Here is a 22,139-nt window from a genome sequence, read left to right on the forward strand (position 1 = left end):
TACCCACCAGGCTTCCAGGCAAGCCTCAACCCCCCATGCCACTTCTGGTACATTCCTAAGGTCACAGCTATGGGTTAGCTTCCTTCCTGGTTACTGTCACTCAGAGGTACTTTTCGCTGCCACCATTTGATACCTTATTATACAGACACGAGAGCGACTGTATACTATAACCAGAGTGGATTTTTCACATTCTGCAATGTTACATTGGAAAAAACGCCCATGCCATTCTGATGCTTCCCATAAGCTCATTTCAAAACAAAACCTTACAAAACTTATAGTCCTGAACTCAGAAACACATGCTTAACAACCCTCTCAATTTTCATGGTGATAAATAAAACAGTCAGAAAGAATTGAGAGTTCAAAGTCTACAGAGAAAAAAACCCAGACCCCTTTTGGACTTTTTTCTCTCAGAGTTCTCATAATCTGTTGAAATTCATTAAAAATCAGTCATGTTCACAAAGGACCTGTAATCCTGTTACTGACCTTGCCCCATACTCTGACCTTCATCTTCTGCAGTTTAAATGTTAAAAAAATGCCTGGTTGATTTTTAATTAATTTAATAAATTTTGCATTGAACTGAATGATAATGTCGGGCATGCTCAGTAAGAACCAACTCTCAGTGTTCTCAAAGCCAGACTCACAGCTGCTTGGCTTGCCTAATTGGGGCCACACCCACACCGGACAGTCATGGCTTCCCTCAGAGAATCCTGGGAAGTATAGTTTGTGAAGGGTACTGAGAGGATACTGCTGTTCTCCTGACAGAGATCCAGTGGCCAGAGTGGTTTAACAGTCAGCTGCTCTGACTGAAGTTCTGTGAGGGGAACAGGGCATCTCCTAGCAACTCTCAGCACCTTTCACTAACTACACTTCCCAGGATTATTTGGGAGAAGTCACGACTGTCTAAAGTGAAATAACAGTCTGGTGTGGATGTGGCCAGGGACAGCTTCAGTTTAAATTTGTGTGGGAGGCTACATGTGCTTGTTGTAGAATGTACCATTGGTCTCACCTGAAAGGTGATTTTCATAGGAGTGGGCCATCACTGCGGGTAATAGTTCCACTCTCCAGTTCATTCTTGCCTCGTACGAACAAGACTGGATCTATAGCGTAGCAAGTAGCTTTTAGCTAAGTTTCGTGTATTTGTCTGTTCATTTGTCTTCAAGTCCTTCCTTTCCCTGTTTGTGTTTAACTTTCCATTTAAGTTTGAGGGTCCCCACAGAGACCGCGGCTGCGGTTCTCTACGTTTCTTGGCCAATTTTGAGCGTTTTATTTTTTGAGCCTTTTTTTTCCCCCCCAGCTTATTTCTCTTACTTGTTTGAGGCTTGTTTGAGGGTCCCCTCAGAGACCGCGGCTGCGGTTCTCTTCGTTTCTGTCCGCTTTTTATTAAGCTTATTTCCCTTACTTGTTTGAGGCTTGTTTGAGGGTCCCCTCAGAGACCGCGGCTGCGGTTCTCTTCATTTTTTGTCCGCTTTTGAGCTTTCCCCCTGGCTCTGTTGCATCCATCGGGAGCTCGCGGCTCTATTTTTTCCTGTGCTGGGCTGTCTCAAGCAGCGCTCTGAGGAGCTCTTGGAGAGACCACGGCTGCGGTTCTCTCCCAGGCGGGAGCTTGCGGCTGCGGCTTCCTGCCCTCTCTTTCTCCCTCTCTCTCTCTGTGACTTTAATTTCCGCCGCGGAGAGCTCTTTACTCGGCGGCGACAGCGGCTTCCCTCCTGCTGCCTTTCCCAACACAGGCTTCTCTCGGCAGTCTCCTTTTGGGGTTTTTTAGAAACACAAGTGCGACTATCGACCCCGCGCCTCCCCCTGCGAGACTGTGCTGCGCAGCCCTTCCCCCAGTTCGTTACCAGTCGGCCGCCATTGCTTCTTCCCCCTCCGCCATTTTCGGATCATTTTTTCCCGCTCTTTTTTCCGGGCGCCATTTTTGTTGAATTCAAATTTCCCGCCTTTTTTGTTAACCCTTTATTAACCAACGGATACCTTCCCTGCAAGTTATCTGTATGTGTGTTGTATGTGTGTTGTAGACAGACTTACAGGGCTTCCTTACACACAAATTTACAGTGGCTGACTTGTACTAAATTTGAATTATATTCAGTACCATCAAGGCTGGAGCTTTAATATCAGTGGCTGACTTGTAATAAATTTGTATTATATTCAGTATCAGCAAGGCTGGAGCTTTAATATCAGTGGCTGACTTGTACTAAATCTGAATTATATTCAGTACATCCTGCCCCCTCTGTGGCCGTGTACCACGCCTGAAATCCAGCCTACAGCACTAATCTGAACTATATTTTGTACATCCTGCCCCCTCTGTGGCCGTGTACCAAGCCTAAAATACAGTCTATATTATACTAACGCTGATACCACAGTGCATCCTGCCCCCTCTGTGGCCGTGCACTTAGCCATCTGCCAGTGTATTCTACCCCCTCTGTGGTCGTACACTGTGCCAGTTCGGGTCTTTACATCCTGCCCCCTCTGTGGCCGTGTACTGCACCCAAGTTAATATAAGATGGCAGAACACCCAGACATGTCGCAATCAGCCAATATGATACCAGATCAGCCAGACATGTCACAAACAGCCAAGCCACAATATTCTAAGGCGACTAAGTCTAAGCATGTTAAAGCACTGGCTAAGACAAAACATCTTTCCAGCCATAGCAAACCAAAGCGTCCACGCTATGACTCTGTGCCAACCACCGCCACCACCACAGCAACTCAGGCACACATAAGCGATATATTTCATTCCCCTGCTGCTTCCTCTGACGAGGAGGATTTTGCTGGCTTTCCCACTCAGCTTTCACATAACCAGCCTCCCTCCGTTTTACCGCCCCAAACATCTGCTCCAATACCTACTCAGGCACAAACATCTGCCACAACCGGGCTGCAGCTGTCCCCTGATTTCCTCTCCCAACTTCAAGCCATGCTGGCATTTTTCACCCAAATGCAGTCACTACCACAAGTTCCTGCCATACCTCAACTCAACATGGACCAACGTGCGTGTCATGAAGCTCATCCTTCCTGCTCACCAAATCCCTTTGATGTAGCCAGAGGCAGATGTATTGACGAAGCCTCGTATGCGGAGGAGTCAACCTTCACTGACCACGTTGAAGGAGATGACTGGAGCGACTATTCAGATCATGAGGAGGATACATCGTATCGTTTGTTTAATGCCTCAGACTGTCAGCCCCTGGCACGCAGGGTAGTTAATACCCTTGGTCTCCAGACTGCGCCTTCAACTTCTTCCACCCCAGCCATCAAAGGGGCCAAGGTTCTCAAATCCTCTGCACCTATTGAACACTACATCCCGGTGCCGGACCCAATTGCCAAATTGGCCTCTGAAGAATGGGCTCACCCATTTCAATCTCGCCGCTTCAAGAACCTGGCTGACAGGCTTTACGCCCTAGCTCCGGACTTTGCCACCAAGTTAGACGTCCCTGGCATAGACGAACCAATCACTCGCCTCGTTTCACGATCTCTTTTGCCCAGGGAAGGGGAATCCCAACTAAAGGACACTACTGAGCGTCGAATAGACTTCACCCTCCGCAAAAATCACGAGGCCACTGCCCTCTCCATGCATGCCTCCGCTTCAGCCTCCATTTTCTCCAGAGCAGCTATGACGTGGCTGGATGATCTTCTAGAGGACACTAACCCTGATCCTGTCGCCCTCAGAAGGTCACTGATAAAGTTGCGTAAGACAGCAGCTTTTGTGGCCGATGCCACCTTGGATGCTACTCAATTGGGGGCACGAGCCATGACAGCTCAGATAGTGGCGCGACGGACCCTCTGGCTTTGCCACTGGCAGGCTGATTCAGCGGCCAGAATGAATCTGTCCAGGGCTCCTTACTCCGGATCTTTACTCTTCGGCGAGGAAGCTCTAAAGGCAGTGCTGGTTGATCCAAAAGACGCCCACAAACCGGTTCTGGCCACTGTCAAGAACATCGACCACAGGCCTTTCAGGCGATTCCCTTCCTTCCATACTAACCAGCCCTTTCGTGGAACGTGGCCAGGAGGACGAGGCCGCGACTTCAGATCCTACGACCCCACTTTATTCAGGGGCTCCTGGAACCAACGCTTCCAGGGCAGAGGTCAGTATCAAGGGCGCAGGGGCAACTCATCGTCCTCATATAGGGGAGGTCCTCGCCAACGCAAGCAGTATTAACACACTGCCCATAGGTGGCAGATTACTTCATTTTGGAGACCGTTGGCTGCGCCTCACTACGGTCTCCTGGATCAGGGAGCTTTTCAGTCATGGCTATGCCATAGAGTTTTGGGCAATCCCATCAGACAGATTCCATCCGTCCCCTTGCCCAAGGGCACGAGCCAGGCACAGAATCATGCAGACAGCTATACAACACCTCTTGGACATAGCGGCAATAGAGCCAGTCCCCACAACTGAGAGGTCGGAAGGGGTGTACTCCCTCCTATTTGCTGTGCCAAAACGAGATTTATCATGGAGGGCGGTATTGGACCTCAAGTTTGTCAACCGTTTTGTAACATATCGCAGGTTCAAAATGGAATCACTCCACTCCATTATGGAGAGTCTGCATGAAGGAGACTTCCTGGCTTCTGTCGACCTTAAGGAAGCGTATCTCCATGTGCCCATTTGCATAGCCCACAGAAAGTTTCTTCGGTTTGCTTTTGGCCACCAGCACTTTCAATATAGAGCAATGCCATTCGGCCTCTCCTCTGCTCCAAGAGTGTTTACCAAAGTGCTACTCATCCTAGTGGCTTATCTTCGGACCCAAGGGGTTCACCTCTACCCATATCTGGATGATCTGCTAATACGGGCCAAGTCTGAGGAGCTGGCTCATCATCATTTAACGATCACCCTCAATGTTTTGCAGGCCTACGGCTGGCTTGTCAACTTCGACAAAAGCCATCTCCAACCAACCCAACGCCTACTACATCTAGGGGCAATGTTGGACACCCTGCAGGCAATGGCCTTCTTGGCTCCAGATCGCATCACTGCCATCACAAGCATTGCAAGGTCCCTGATGCAACAAACATCCGCAGACGTCATGCTTCTCGCCAGAGCGCTCGGGATGTTCATCTCTACAATCCACATTGTGCCATGGGCTCGAGCCCACACTCGGCACCTTCAATGGACTCTGTTGCCATTTCAACAGGACATTGCCAGCTCCAACCATCGCAAAGTTCGTTTGAGCCCCGCACTGCGCCTCTCCTTCCGCTGGTGGACCAAGGTTCAACACCTCTCCAAGGGCATGTCGTTCAGAGAACCCCGCAGAACCGTCGTAACCACAGATGCCAGCCTCATCGGTTGGGGAGCCCACTGCAACTCCCAGTACGTTCAGGGGGTTTGGTCCACTGCAGAGCAAACTCAAAGTATCAACTGGCTGGAGCTAAAGGCTGTCCACTTAGCTCTACGTCATTTTCAGTCTCTGTTCCCTTTGGACCATGTGCTCATTCGAACAGACAACACGTGTGTAAAATCACATTTGAACAGACAGGGGGGCACCAGGTCTCGTCCTCTGCAGGACTTAGCCTCCCTCATCTTTGTCTGGGCAGAACAACATCTACAATCCCTGAAAGCAGAACATCTCAGAGGGATTTGGAATGTGACAGCAGACTGGCTCAGCAGACAACAGGTCTTTCCGGGAGAATGGAAACTTCATCCAGCCATTTTCCATTGCCTCCAGTGTCGGTTCGGCGTCCTCTCAGTCGACCTGTTTGCTTCCAGTCGCAATTGCCAGCTTCCCAGGTACTTTGCCCGATACCTGGACTCAACAGCAGAAGCAGTGGATGCTCTGACAACACCGTGGCCAGACGGTCTATTGTACGCCTTTCCTCCCATACCATTGTTAGCCAAAACCTTGAGGAAGGCGCGAACCGAGAGGGCACAGCTGGTTCTGATAGCACCATTTTGGCCACGCCGACCGTGGTTCTCAGATCTTCTGGGAATGTCAATGATGGATCCTTGGACACTTCCAGTCAGGCCAGACCTCCTATCCCAGGGTCCAGTACTGCACCAGGACCCTACTTGGCTCAATCTAACAGCGTGGCGTTTGAACGGGGACATTTGAGGTCAGCTGGACTGTCTGACGCTGTGATTGATATTATTTTGGGCTCGAGAAGACCATCTACCACTCGTATTTATCAACATACCTGGGTGGCTTTCTCCAAGTGGTGTCAGTCCCACCACCATGATCCATCCCAGGCCACTGTGCATCAGGTGCTGCAATTTCTCCATAGTGGCTTTATGATGGGACTTCGACCCAACACTCTACGTCGACATGCATCCACTCTGTCGTCCATTCTCTCAGTGTCCTCTCCTGGAGATCATATTTCCTCACATCTGTTCATCAAACGTTTTTTGAGGGGAGTCGCCCTACGCTCTCCGGCTGTTGTCCATCGGTTCCCCTCATGGAGTTTGCCGAAAGTTCTGCAGGCTTTGCAATGCCCTCCGTTTGAACCCATCAGAACTGTGCCCCTATGTATGCTGTCCTTCAAGGTCTTGTTTCTGATCGCAATCACATCTGCCAGACGCGTTTCGGAGTTGGGCGCATTGTCTTCTGCTCGACACCTCTGCGTCTTCCATAAAGACTCTGTTGTGCTGAAGACTGATCCTTCCTTCCGTCCCAAGGTCGATTCAGTTTTTCATTGCAACCAGGACATTGTTTTGCCTTCCTTTTGCCCGAATCCTACCCATCCTCTCGAGAAGGCTTGGCATTCGTTTGATGTCCGGAGGGCTCTCAAGACCTACCTGTCTAGGACCCAAGAGATTCGACGAACGGAGTCTCTGTTTGTATCCTTTCATCCAAGGTCTATGGGGCATAAAGTATCCAATTCTACCTTATCCCGTTGGTTAAGGGCATGCATTACTTTAGCATATGAGTCCCCGAAGCTGTCAGTTCCAGCTAGTATAACGGCTCATTCTACCAGGTCAGCTGCCACTTCGGCTGCTTTTGCCACTAATGCTCCTGTTGCCGATATTTGTAGGGCTGCAGTCTGGTCTACCCCACACTCGTTTATAAGGCATTATAAAATTGATCGTTATGCCTCTGCTGACGCATCTTTCGGCAGACGAGTGTTGCAACAGGTTCTTAATGAGGATTAACACGTGGGTGGTCCCTCCCTGTATGGGCTGCTTTGGTACACCCCGCAGTGATGGCCCACTTCCTATGGAAAATGTACCACTGGTCTCACCTGAAAGGTGATTTTCATAGGAGTGGGCCATCACGACCCTCCCAGTTGGAGGATGACTAGAGATTTTATAAATGGGTTACATGTTATTGTTACGCTATTATATTTAAATGTAAGAGTGAAGTCAAGACTTTTAGTTCTGTTATGTAGTTATGTTAGAGTCATGTTGTTATGCATGTGACTATTATGTTATTTTCCTGGCGGGCCTGTTGGCCTTGTTCTTGTATTTTTAGATATCTCTTTTTAGACTCGCTACGAATGAACTGGAGAGTGGGAGGGGCCTGACGCTCCTAGTCTTGACTTCAAAAACATTCTTGCCTTCGCACGATAGGTGGAACTATTACCCGCAGTGATGGCCCACCTCCTATGGAAAATAAAAAGGCGGGGGAAACCCTGAAAGCAATGATACCATCCACAATGTTTTCCTTTCGGAAAGGAAAGGGACTTCCCCTCTGCCCAGTACCCACCCATCCAATCTCCTCCCCTCCCCTCCCCTCCCCTCCCTGCCCCTCCCCCAGGTCAGTGATGGACTATGACCTGGGAGACCAGGGTTCGAATCCCCACACAGCCATGAAGCTCACTGGTTGACCTTGGGCAAGTCACTGCCTCTCAGCCTCAGAGGAAGGCAATGATAAACCACCATTGAATACCGTTTACCATGAAAACACTATTCATAGGGTTGCCATAAGTCGGGATCGACTTGCAGGCAGTCCATTTCCATACATGATTGCACAGAAATAAATCCCATTGAACTCAAAACGTATGCAATTATCAAACCCATCCTCCCTCTTGCCCCAAGCTACACAGGAAGTGGATTGGACTGTGAAAGACCAACCCAAATTGTGTTTGCATTTTGACAAATTTGTAGGGCAGTACAATATCTCAGAGAGGAGTTCAGATCTCCTGCTCCCCTGGTGCATTCACTATAGCTGCCCAATTTCCCTGCTTTTTAAAGTTTGATAGAAATGTCTTTGGGCTATAGGTACATTCTTAAACCGCAAGGTTTTTTGCCTATTAGTGAATACCTCACACTTGTTTATGTTCTGCCACATTATGGGCCCCTTAGCAGCTGGCCAAGAAGCGGGTGTGCTTTTGAAAAACAAACAAGTTTATTTGTTGAACAGATTTTACTTCAGCAAAAATATTTTTGTTTCAAGCACCTAAGCATGTGGTTTCAGATATATGTTCCTTACTTACACAGTTCAAACAATCCTTTATTCAATTACCAATATCAATGTTAACCTGCCTATCCCCCTACAACCCACTCAAACCCACATTCTCCCCAGCCCTCTCTATCAAACATCCAACCCTATCTCTTCACAAACTCTTCCCTGTCCCTCCAAGTCATACCCTTATTCAACTGTCAACCCATCAAATATAAACACTCAACCCCCAGACATTCAACCAATCACTAACCAGCCTACACTCACTCATTCCCCCCTCCCATCACTCACCATTTACCATACTAACGTAGTAAACCTCACTTACCATAAATATTGAAATAAAACAGCATCAATTATTTACATAGCAGCATGGAACATCACAGCTGCATTATATTAAAAATGCATTATTTAGACCAGCCTAAGATGTATGAGGAGTGGGGGAAGTATCAGATTGTTAGCTTGCTCTAAAATTATACTTTGCAAAGTTTCATGTCTGTTGTTCCAGATATATTAAGTTGCCATATCCCAAGTGATTAGGACACATTATTACAATATACCCTTGCTGCATTTCATCTTCAATGTCATCCTGTCAGGTTGGTTAGGGCAAGAGACTTGCTAACAGCTATCTAGTGAGCTTCATGATAAAGCAGTGATTTGAAACTCACCATACAATTCCATACATGTCTATTCAAAAGCAAACCCACCGGGTTCCAGGGGACTTTCTCTCAGTTATATGTACAGGATTGCAGCTTTGGTCTCCCAGGCTTCTCACCCCATTGACATTCAGTCCACTAAATGACAATAGTAATTTTTATTATATTGATCTCTGCTTTTTTGTTTAAGATCTTAAATATTTCTCTTTGCTGTCTGCTTTAAAATTGCAGCTTTTTGTAAGCTGCTTTGAATATTTTAATGAAAAAGTAGCTTATAAATGTTTTAGATAAATAAAATAAATAGCACTGAAACAAACTGCGACACAATAGAACCAGTATTCTTATTTGCGCCACACTACTGTTGCGGTGGACTGTGTGATAGTCTCAGTTATTGTGATTTTATTGTGCTGAATATAGCAAAAGAACCAAGTACTATTTTTAGAACATGCTCAACTTGAAAAATAATGTTCAATTGTCAGTTCTGAAGGAATTTGATCAGATATAATAGTTGCTTTTATACATGGTATAGTGAATATTACCTTTTTAAGAGCTGGAAACAATGGTGCCGTTTCAAGAGATGAGCATGGTTCGATTTTTTTATTAAGAACAACGGAAAGGCATTTATTTATATTCACTTGAAGCTCCTAAAAGTAAATTAAATAATCAAAAGACTGTAATGGACAGTACATATGAAGATCTGTATTAAATATTCTACCTCACCTGAAATGTTTTCTACATTTTTCTTTCTCTCTTTAGGAATAAGCATAAAGAAAGTCTATGCAGTTTAAGACATCACTAAGAAGACTTCATTAATACTAGGGGTACAATAAAGATTCTGCAACAGATTAGAGGAAGAGCTGAATTATTCAACCTTCAGTTATCAAATTCTAGTGTAACCCAATTTGCTTCATATTTATATATAGTCTTCCTTTTCCTTTAAGAAAAACACCTTATTAGTTGATAGTTTTGAGATAATCCAGAACTTTATAAATGGAAGTAGTAATATTTGAAGCAATAGATATAGCACATATCAATTCAGAAAACTAATCAGACAAAATGAAAATCTAGAAGATATTTAAGCTCATCTGGTTATAGATTCATATGGTACCAAGTGTTCAAAAGAGTTTAGCTTTTTCCAGAACAAGAAATAGTTTCTTGGAATACCTCAGTCTCATCTTGTCCATCAACAGCTTTCAAAGGATCAGGATTTAAAAATTGCAGAAGCCTGAAAACATACAAGATCAATTTTCAAAAACTGGTTTGTCACCACATGCAAATTTAATCATTCTTTTACATTTTTATTCATAGAATTAATTTTTTAAAATTAACTGATTTTTAGCAATGGTGCATTGTTTTGTGCACTTCTAGTGAAAAAGAAATATGCAGATTTTAAAAACAAACATATGCATTCAAAAAAAATCTGTATTTCTGCTAAAGCATAAAGGAATTTGTGAAATATAAGACAACAGTAAGATATTTCACCTGGTATTCTACCCCTGTGGGAGGTTGAGGGCAGTTGGCAAACACAAATTTTGATTGACTACTAAGGTCAACTAAAATCTGCAAACGCTTGGCCTGTAATAATATGCTAGATACATTTTCTTCATTTCATTTCTAGATTTCATTTTCTTCATGAAATGGGATGCAATGCATTAACATTTCTTGAAATTCACAGGATTAGAAGAACTGTTTCAGATATTAACTGCACACGTAACGCAATTACATGGGCTCCTGCTGGGAGGAAGGGCGGGATATAAATCAAATAATAAATAAATAAATAAATTTGTCTGTTTTTTAACATCTTCAGTTTCCTCTATCTGCAATATATACAATCTCCTTAAATCTCTTTAATTATCCAGAGTTTAAATACTGGTCAGCCTGGAAGGTTCTAAACATTGTGGCATTGCAGAAGTACCTTTGCTTTTTGTTGCCTAACCTATTTTTGTAGCAAACTATTCATATTCCAACTCAGCATGTGAAATAGGTTGCTGCCTACAAATGCTTAAGTCTCAAGGTATCAAATATATTTCTTTCTATTCATGTAGTATCTGTACAACTTCAAAAGGAGGAAATACTTACTTCACACCATTATTTTTCTCATAAAGATCTTTCTCTATTTCCTGTATTTCAGTAGTTCTCTTACATAAGGTGCTAGAATGAAACATACAATCATTTGTGAAAAACTTACTCATGTCCATAAGAAGCCTGGCTGGATCCAAAAGGCTGCACATGGAATACTCTGCATATGAACTGGGATTTTTTTTTGGGGGGGGTTAATGTGACAGGCCTTGTGCCCCCCTTACAAACCAACACAGGAGAAACAACTGGCAAGGTCCCCACCCCACGCACAAGTGGAAATATCTTCTGCTCACACACAGGACTGTTTGGGCCCCAGCCACTGCGTGAATGATGAAAAGCACATCTAAAAATAAGCATGATGTATCAGAAGTGAACTAATATAAACCAGGAATATACTACATATGATAATTGGGTAAAGAATTAACTCATGACTTCTGCTATACAACAACATGATAAAGTTAAATAAGATCATTGACTGCACAAATGTGTAAACAAAACACATGCCTGTACCTTCCTCAGCAAAAAGGAAACAAGTGGGCCAAACTACTTAAAATTTATAGAACAGATTAATTATGCTCCAAAATCGCCAATCCTCAGTTTTATTTTTATATCTTTAGGTGACTGAAATGGGTTCAGTCTCTTGACTATGTACGGAAATATGAACAAAAGATTTAAAGGTGAAAACATACCCATCTGTCTGTACATCTGCCTGCATGGAAACAGTTATACCTTGTTTTAAAGGAGCAATAGCCACCATTACATCCTAAGTGAACAAACAAACAAAAATCCAAGTTTTATTAGTCCAGACTTAGGAAACAGGGCACCTCTATGCTTCTGGCTGAAGTTACTTCACTATTGTACTAGAATGGAAAGTAAGGCACATTGTACTCCTTTGAAACACTGTATGATGAGGTCTCTCTCCTCTATCCACACAAAACAGGAGATTATATAAAATACTACGCTGCCATTTCATTCCTCTATTGTAGCACCAGCAGCAACCCAAAGCCATGTAGCATGGCTGGGTCAGTTGTGCAATTGATTTGCAACTGTCCCAAGAACCGTCATTATCCTTTAAAACAAAACAAAACAAAACAAAACACCTATATATACAGTCATGATAATTTTAACTTGTCAAAGAACACAGCAGTGGATACTTATTGTGAATGCTCCTTCTTAGATGAGTGTGACAGCACTCCAGGAAAACATGGGTTATGCCCCACCCTCCAAGATAGACAGGTCATGTTACCTAGGATCCTTAAAAATATTCCTGCAGCTCCAACCCCACCCCTCTGTTCTGAGCCCTTGCTGAGTTGGGATACCAGATTGACTGAAGCAACTAAAAACAGAACTGCAAGATGAGGGCTGGGTTCATATGAAATGCTTAATCATGGCTAAAGTAAGCCAAGGTTTATAAATCAACAACAAACTGTGGCTTACAAGTGTGGTTTGTCTGTGGTTAAGAAAACCATGAGAGTGTTGCTGGGCTGGTTTTGGATGATCAAGTTAAACTGCAGTTTATAACCATAGCTTAAGAGTTACATGCAGACTAGGCAAAGGGTAGAAAGCAGCTAACCTTCCCTGTACTGGAGGGCACTGCACAAACTAGAGGTGTAAATGCAATTGCCACCTGAGATACACCCAGGGATGTCTGGAGTCCTCCCACACTCATTCAAGAAGGACCATTCATGCTAAGTATCCAGTGCTCCATTCTATGGGCAGCGTGTGGAGAGGCCTCCAGGACAACCAAATGACTTGCCAAAGTTCAGCTGTGCAGCATGCCGAAGGACGGGGGGAAATGTGGCAACACAAACAATTAAGGAATCAGGAAGACCGCTTTGAAGCACCCTTTGTCTGAATAATGCCTCAGCTCAGGAATACATGTCAATTTTATAGTGTCTGGAGAAAGTAGATGGAGCAGACCATATAGCTGCCCTATGGATTTCTAGCAAGGAGGTGTTAGTGGAAGAGACTGCTGAGGCAGCTGCAGCCCAGGTAGAATGGGCAGTCCTTGATCCACGTACCATCCAGAGAAATGGCCATATTATTATAGTCTTTTAAAAGAGGCTAAATTACAAAATTCAGAAAATTCTCTAGTATTAGGTACTAGAAAAGGGAAAAACATTCTACTCAGGAAAAAAATGAATTAAAAACAGGTAAGCACTGCTGTTTGTGAATGAATAGCCTTGCACTTTGTTTTGCTTTTGAAAGAGCTACTCATTTGTGCATATCTGCTATTATGTTGTGCTGCACAATCAATACATCCATTACTCAGAAATAACTTCTACTGAATTCAGCAGAGCTTACTCCCAGGGAAGTGTGCCCAAGTCTGCAGCTTTACGGCTAGAATGTTTGACATGCAGTCTGGAGCTTTGTAGCTGCTTTTTTTTTTTTTTAAGAAAAACAACAACTAAAGAACTAGTGGAGAAGATACACATCAGGACCATGGCATAAAATAAGTGTTTTAACCCTTTGCCCCTTCCACTGTTCTGACTGGAATGAAATACCACCTGTCTACTTGTGATTCGTGATGGGAGAAAGCTCTCATTGGCCCTTAGTATAATTACACATACAACAATTATGAAATACTTTGAAAACACATTTGGAGACATTTGGGAAGCAGTACAGCATATTCAAAGGTGAACTACTACTGATCAGCAGTAATCTCCTGGGCACTACTCAAGAGTCTATATCAGTAACATACATGCAAATGCACAAACACACTCTTTAAGCAATTTTCATGCAACCACTGTGACCTAGTTCCAGCTTTTCCCAAGTATTATTTGAACAGTAAATTATGTATTTAATTTTAATTAAAATGATAAAACTAAAGTTTGTTGCCCTTTTAAGGCAGGCCACTTCTGTTTGCTTAATTGTAATGCTGGGCCATAAATATCTTAAGGTTTTTTCAATCTTATTATTTCAATCCCTTGTGAAATATATATTCACTCACAGACTCTGTGTCTTCACTATGTGAGGCAGTGTCCTGTAAATTCTTGCATTTTGTTTTCTTGAAGTCATCAGAAGCAGCATCAGCATCTAGAAGAAATAAATGTAGTATATTCTACTAATCACTTACTGTGTAGTAATGCCAATGTGAGACATTATCACATCTTGATTGAGCTTTCTCATATATGTAGGTGTAACATGGTTGTGTGCATGAATAATGCTAAATCATGACTTGGCCCTAAGGGAATAAGCCCAGAGGCTTGCACTCTGACTCTCCCTCATTCCTCAATAATCCAGCACTTCCAGTCCTGGTACAGCAGAATACAACAGTTTGCCTTAATGTCCAAAAACCAAAGCATGGTTTGCTCTTGCTTGCAAACCAGGATTCCAAAGTAGTTACTCACCTGGTAGCCTTTAATATTTGAATATGTGAATATTTACCATGATTAAGTTGAAGAGCATGATTAGTTTTCTTCTTTTAGGTTGTTCTGTCATCCATGCCTATGCCAATAGCAGTATGTGGAGCTCAGCAGCATGGGACTGCTTACATGGCTTCCTAACACCAGGGTCATTGCCTGTTACTGAAGGGGAGGGGCAAGGTAATGGGGGGGTCAGCATGGTGCAGACACAGTACTGGCAGTATCAGATTGGCTCCATTGCTATGCCAGCAATGACCTCCCTGCACTTTCTCCTCTTGGTAACTAGAAGTGATCCTGGTTTGGGAAGCCAGGTAAGCAGCACAGCTCTACCTAGTCCTGATGACCACTACTGAGCTATGTTATACTATTGTGCGGATAGACTAGGGGGAAAAATAGCAAGTGGGCTACAAGTTGAAGAGGAAAATGAGAAGGTAAAGAATAGTTCTACAGACAATACTACAGACCTTCTCAGGTGTTAAGATCAAAAGAGAAGGTCCTCTTGGTAGTTCCACCATACTCAGAGGTTCAGGGGTGGCGGCGGCCCAGGAGAGGGCATTCTCTGTGGCAGCTCATAGGTTGTGGAATTCCCTCCCCACAGATGCGCATCTGGCACCTTCATTGTTTAGGGTGGTATTCAATCAACTCCTACTCAAAGTAAGCCCACTGAAATTGATGAACCCAAGTTAACCATCTCCATTCACTTCAGTGGGTCTACTTTGAGTAGAACTAGCATTGAACACTACACAGTCTCCATCGTATGCTGAAGATGCACCTCTTTAGCTTGGCCTTTGACACCTGAGACATACATTTTCATGACCCTCTCTATTTCTGTGACAGTAATTTGTTTTAAACTGGTTTTAATATTGAATAATTTTTTGTAACTCACCCTGGGACCTTATGGTGAAGGGCGATTAAAAAACCAAATTAATACTAATATTAATAATACTTACATGTTTCAAAAGCCTTGGGTTCCTTGGCTTGCAACAACATTGGCCACAGAACAAGTGCAGGATTGATCTCCTCTGAAAGAGACTCAAGACTTAATGTTTTTCTTTTCTGATCTTCTACAGTATTAAATGTTTTATTGTTCATCACCTCATAGCACGCAAAGTTCTTTGCAACAAGATCATCATTCACACATACCTATGAAGAAAACAGATTTCTTGCATGTGAAGATTTAGCATAAAGGAGATAAATCAAACAGTAAAATATATATGACTAATATAATTTGGAAGCTGTGAGGCAGCCACAACCATTTAAAGTGGCCTATGAAGCACATGAGGAATCTCCCCTAGCACCAGTGATGGGTAGGCATATCACACAATTCAATTAAGCCAGGAGTGGGAAGCCCTTTTTAGCCCAATGGCTGGATCCAGAAGGAGCCTATCCTCTGCAGACCATTTTTGACAGGTGGGTGGGGCCACTCATCTATCATATTGTTAGCAGAGCAGCAAAACAGCACAGTAGCTGAGCTGTGTGTGTGTGAACCTTACCTGAAGTAGCACGCCTTTTCCCTGGATATAATCACACTGAGACTCTAGGTTTTAGGAAAATAAGAAAACTTGGATTGTTACAGGACATACACAGCGATAGAAAAAAAGACTTCCTAATTCTAACTAACTAAGGGAGATACAAAGAGATGCTTCTTGCTCTCTTGCTACTGGAGAGGGAAACAAAAGAAAATATGTTTCCTTTCACAAAGTGAGATAAAGAAGAGAGAGTAGGAAATGAGGTCAGTAACCCTAAGAGTATCAGTTTACACTTGAAGAAAGGTTAGGTCAGAAAGACAGCCTAGGAAGCTTGGAGGTTCCTCTATTTACTTTATCCCCATGTAAACCCACCAAAGTTGAGTTGCGTCTTAACACTTCCAACATCTTCTCAATGAAACTTAGTTCAGTTCACAAGATCCATCTTGTCTCACAGTTTCTGATGTCAAACCCTACCTGATGCTTTGGTCAACGCATCAGCAGCTATCTCTTCTGTTGGACAGTACCAACTCTAGAATCCCTTGTCCTGAATATATCTTAGAAAGTGGAACTTCACATCAATGTGCTTTGTGCATGAATTCATTCCTTCTGCCTCCAAGAGTCTTAGGCAGGCTTAATTGTTTTTAAGCATTCCAATAGGCTCTGGTTCAGATATACCGAAGTCTTATAAAAGTCTGTGTAGCTATATTATCTGCTTGCATGCTTCAGTAGCAATATATACTCTGCTTCTGTTGAAGATAATGCTACTATCTCTTGTTTTCTGTTTGCCAAGTAGATAACAGATCCCCCAGAATAGACCAAGTTTCTGCTGGTTGACTTGTGATCTTTAACATCTCTGGCCCAATCAGTGTCTACATATCCCATCAGCTTGAGATCTTGGGTAGCTGACAGCCTTAGCTTTAAGTATGCAGTGCATTTCAGATATCTCACCACTCTCTTGGCTGCTTCCAAGACTTTCTTGGTTGGTGAGCTGGTTCTCCTGCACAGCTATCCCACATCTACCACCACTTCTGATAGATTAACAGTACAGATACATAGGAATTTTCCTATAGCTTCTCTAGTCTTTCCATGGGTGGTTGTTTTGATCTGGTTTCAAATACCCTACTTCCATTGGTGTAGGTGCTGAGTGCCCATCTGTCAGCCCTCAAGACTCAGCAGGTCTTGAATCTTTTCTCTTTGGTTCAGTAGGAAGGATCCATCTTTCTCTTTCAATTTGTATTCCAAAGTAGTATGTGATCTCTCCCAGATAATTAAATAAATAAATGTATATCCCACCCTTCCTCCCAGTAGGAGCCCAGGGCGGCAAACACAAAGACTAAAAACATCCTAAAACATAAAAAAATACTTTAAAATACAGTATATTAAAAACAAAACATCTTTAAAAACATGTTAAAATATCTTAAAAAAAACTTTTTAAAAAAAGCAGCTTTAAAAACTTAAAAAGTAATTACAACACAGACAAAGACTGGGATAAGGTCTCTATTTAAAAGGCTTGTTGTAAGAAGAAGATTGCCAAAAAGTAGGTGCCAAAAAGACAGCAGAGATGGCGCCTGTCTGATACTTAAGAGGAGGGAATTCCAAAGGGTAGGTGCCACTACACTAAAGATCCGCTTCCTATGTTGTGCGGAATGGACCTCCAGATAAGATGGTATTTGTAAGAGGCCCTCACCTGCATAGTGAAGTGATCAACTGGGTATATAAGGAGCAAGATGAACTTTCAGGTATACTAGTCCCAAGCTGTATAGGGCTTTGCACACCAAAACTAGAACCTTGAAGTTAGCCAGGTAGCTAATGGGAAACCAGTGCAATTCTTTCAGCAGCAGGGTAACATGTTGGCAATACCCTGCCCAAGTGAGCAGTCATGCAGCCACATTTTGCACCAGCTGCAGCTTCCGGAACAACCTCAAAAGTAGCCTCACATAGAGCACATTACATTAATCCAGTCTGGAGGATACCAGTGCATGGTCAACTGTGGTCAGGCTATCCTGGTCCAGAAATGGTCACAGCTGTCTTACCAGCCAAAGCTGGTAAAAGGCACTCCTAAACCACTGAGGTCACCTGGATTTTAGCAACAAAGATGGATCCAGGAGCACCCCCAGATTACAAATCTGTTCTTTCAGAGGGAGTACAACCCCCATCCAAAGCAGGCAACTGACCAATTATCCAAACTCGGGAACCACCAACCCACTGCGCCTCCATCTTGCTAGGATTCAGACTGAGTTTACTTGCCCTCATCCAGCCCACCACTGAGTCCAGGCAGCGGTTCAGGGCTTGCATGGCCTCTCCAGATGTTACAGAAAAATAGAGCTGGGTGTTATCAGCGTACTGCTGACACCTTGCCCCAAATCTCCTGATGACTGCTCGCAAGGGTTTCATATAGATGTTAAGCAGCATGGGGGACAAGATGGTACCCTGCGGCACCCCACAACACAACTGCTAGGGGGCTGAAAGACAATCACCCAATGCTATTCTCTGAAAACACTGGAGATAGGATACAAACCACTGTAAAACAGTGCCTCCAATATCTATCCTACCAAGTTGGCCCAAAAGGATACCATGGTCACTGCATGTGGATATTTTCCTCTATCTTGTCATGCAAAAATACTGACTACGTCCAGATGCTCTACTTGGTTCTTCCTGTCGGCAACGACACTCAGAAGTGTCCTGACTGTAGTAAGCTTGACTATTAAAGCAAAGGTCTCATCATAGCCCTCTCCATGTTTGCGAGGATCCTTTGGCAATGATTCTTGCCTTGGATCTTGCCTTCAGAGTCAAGCTTCTTCTTGAAGATCTGCTCGTATCCTACTGTTTTCCTTCCTTGTGGTAACTTGGTCAGTATCCAAGTTTTGTTCTTGTGAGGACCCTCTACCTCTTCCTTAGCTGCTTTCTTCCACTTGTCACCTTCTGCTTTGGTTAAGGCTTCAGCTTCTTCCGATTGGTTCAGGAATTTCATCTTCTTTCAAGGTAGACCAGTCTCAGTGGTGGCATACCTCTGTTGGTGTGATCTGCGCAGACTTCTTTGCTGCCCCTTCTTCCTGTGCAGCTTCCTCTGGTTCTGCATTCTTTTCTTCTTCAGATTCCTCACTATCCTCTGTCACTGGCACACAGCTATAGTCCATGCTACTGATTAACACCTCTTCTTCCTTGCTGTTATCTACTTGGAGTGGTGCCCCTTCTGGTCGGTGTGCATCGAAGTAGACATCTCTGTGGGTGCCAATTTTCTTTGCTTTGGCATCTAGCATTCTGCTTCCTTTGATCTTTGTGGAATATCCAACTATTATCCCTTCTTTTGTTGTGTTGCCCTGTTTGGACCTCTTCTGGTCTGGTATGTTGGTGTAGTTCTTTGATGCAAACACTCTTCAGATGAGCCATACTGGATATGCACTCAAGCCATAGTTCAAAAGGTGTCTTGTTGGTTGTCCTTGTAGGTAGGCAGTTCTGTTAGGTAGGTGGCAGTAGTTGCTGCTTCTCCCCAGTTATCTTTGTGGCAGTTGTGCATCTTCCAGCATGCACCTCATCATCTCAAGTAGTATACAGTTCTTGCATTCTGCAACTCCATTTTGTTGTGGGGAACTGTTGTCTGGTGCTCAATGCCTTGTTCACACAGGAACTACAGTGTTGCTCCAGACATGTACTCCCCACCATTGTCTGAATGCAGCATCTGTAGTTTCTGCTGAAATCTGTTAGTTATAGCAGTCATATAGTCCTTCAGTTTCTGAAGCATTTGCCCTTTTTCTTTCAGTAGATACATCACTGTATATCTTGAGCAGTCATTAAGAAAAGTTAGCAAATATCTGTTTCCGCCTTTTTAAGGAATTTGCATTGGACCACAAAAGTCACTTTGTTTTCCTCTCACTTTGCTTAGGAAAACTTGGTTTTATACCTTTTGCCTTAATGCAGTATGTGCATCTGCTCTCGGCTTTGTATGTTACAACCTTCATGCTTCTAGCTAGATTCCCATTCTGAAGGGCATTTGCTTTTATAATGCCTATGTGTCCAAGCCTATAGTGCCATAAATGTATGCATTCTTTATTATTATGGTCCTTTACTGCATTAGCTCTTTCATATCTATAATCTAGTTCATACACCCACCTTTTAGTAGAAGTGCAATATATCTCACCATTGTATGAACTGTACATTTATTTCCTTCAAAAACAACTGTACATCCTTTGTACAGCATTCTGTTAACAACTCCAGGAACATAGAGGCCATTCTCAAGAAAAATTTCCTCAGTGCCACCTGGTGTCTTGTAGAACCACATTCCTCTTCCTTCCCCCACAATTGGCACTACCCTATCATCAGCAACTGACACAGTTCCTGCACTTTCCCTTAAGGGTGCAAAAAACGATTTTGTTGGGAATCGTATGTGTGGATGCCTCTGAGTTAACAAAAATTTTGTTCTCAGACCTCTTCCCAGAAATATCTTGCAAGGTTCTGTGGTTTGTTTTCTTCTTGCTACTAGATTTTCTAGCAGCATTTTCATTTCTTGGGCAGCCTTTCTTCTAATGAACATTGGCCCTACAAAGAAAATAGTCTTTAACTTTAGGCTGGTTTCTTCTTTTCTTTGTTTTCCATGGTGACAAGCTGATTAACAGGTTTGCACTGCCCTTCCTGCCAGGACTGAGGAATACAGAAACATCACCAGTGAGTCCAGATCCCTCCTCCCTTTGCTTTATGATCTGTCCCTTCACAAAAGAAATTTCATTTAAATCTTTATCTTGTTATTCCTGAATATAAACAAAAATCTCTATAAAGATTTTGGCAATGAACTCAAAAATACAGCTACTTTCTGTGTGTCACTGAAGGTCCTTTCCTGCTTAACTTAAAATTTTGAGTGAGCTCCAGATAGCGATTTAATTGACTTTGAAATGAGTCACCTTCTTTCATCCATGTCTATCTAGAAACATCCTGCATCTGCCTGGCTGTTTTATATGCATGACTGAAAGCAATCTGTTCATCACTCATGGAGTTAACTATCAGATGTTTTGCCCTTTCATCTTTTTTCCTCAGACTCTCTTCTCTCCTCATCAGCATCTGCTGCCAGTGGATCCATTCTGATTGTCTGTATCAGTTATTCTTGTTCAAGGTGACAATCCATTCTGAATGCCCAGAGAGAATAATTGTTCTGTCAGTCTAGTAATCTGTAATCTCAGATTGGTAGCCACCCTGAACTCTTTGTTGATCTCGTTCCTTTCTTTATTTCACAGCTAGTCTCTTGGTTGCATATAATTGTTTTGGAACAGTGTTCATACTTCCTCCATTCACAATACATCAGCTTGTTAGGTGCTGTGAAGCGCAACTGTTCCAAAAAGACATGAAAAGGGTTAAAGCACACTCTAGAGCCCAAGGCCGCGAAGAAAGCGGAGACTGCAGCTGGCAGGACTGCTGCCAAGGCTATATATTTCCTTGGAAAACATCTCTGAGTGGGGGGGGGGTGCATTATCGAAAGTGAAGGAGAGAGAAACTTGTGTAACTGCTGTGAGCTATTGAATCAGTAAAAGGATTCATCTTACAAGACTCCAAGTCTGTTGTCTCTAATCTATTCGTGCTGGTTTATACTGTGTCACACTGGCACACGCATTGCCTTAACAGGCACTTCGCAATTCCAACAAAGGGTTATGGGCCCAGTTTGCCCAGTTAAACCAGTGTAGGACGTCCAGTGGAAGTGGACTGGAGTTCGGAGAAATCGGCTGCGGCAAAGCTGACTGGCAAAGTTTTTGGTGAGACACAGTGAAGCAGTATCTGTGTAAAATGGCAGTTTCACTTTCGCAAGGAATACCATTGGAACGCTTGAACGAAACAAACTACCTGAATTGGAGACTGAGAATGCAGGCATTTCTCACAAAAGAAGATTTGTGGACAGTCGTAACGGAGGACCCCCCATCGGATCCAGCTCCTGCACAGTGGGTGAGGCTGGACGAAAGAGCTCGGTCGTATATCATCCTGGCTGTAAGTGACTCACAGTTGCTACACGTTCAAGATAAACAGACAGCTAAGTTGGCTTGGAAAGCATTGAATGAAGCTCATGTTCGTAAGACGGCAAGTAGCAGAATACACCTAGCCAGAAAGTTATACCAACTCAGGCTAGCCGATGATGTAACGATGTCTGAACATTTGTTTTGCATTTCAAAGCTATTTGCTGAGTTGCAGGAAAGAGATGTGATCTATACGGAAATACAGAAAATATATATAATCTTATCAACGTTAGATTCCTCATGGGACAAACTGATAAGCTCTCTG

At 43.4% G+C, this 22,139-nt stretch overlaps 1 protein-coding gene across 6 annotated transcripts in view; it reads right to left on the reverse strand.

The window, feature by feature from the left end:
* Positions 1 to 22,139, reverse strand: part of TDRD12 (tudor domain containing 12) — a 69,482-nt gene that overhangs the window by 31,551 nt on the left and 15,792 nt on the right. For all 6 annotated transcript variants that reach the window (XM_061594293.1, XM_061594295.1, XM_061594296.1 and 3 more), the window contains exons 8-13: positions 15,363 to 15,555; positions 13,998 to 14,083; positions 11,737 to 11,810; positions 11,048 to 11,119; positions 10,133 to 10,193; positions 9,508 to 9,612 (exon numbers count right to left, since the gene is read on the reverse strand). In XM_061594293.1, coding sequence (XP_061450277.1) covers positions 9,508 to 9,612; positions 10,133 to 10,193; positions 11,048 to 11,119; positions 11,737 to 11,810; positions 13,998 to 14,083; positions 15,363 to 15,555 — 591 coding nt within the window. The remainder of the gene's footprint in view (positions 1 to 9,507; positions 9,613 to 10,132; positions 10,194 to 11,047; positions 11,120 to 11,736; positions 11,811 to 13,997; positions 14,084 to 15,362; positions 15,556 to 22,139) is intronic.

The sequence above is a fragment of the Rhineura floridana genome, chromosome 13, assembly GCF_030035675.1.
Source record: "Rhineura floridana isolate rRhiFlo1 chromosome 13, rRhiFlo1.hap2, whole genome shotgun sequence".
NCBI lineage: Eukaryota > Metazoa > Chordata > Lepidosauria > Squamata > Rhineuridae > Rhineura > Rhineura floridana.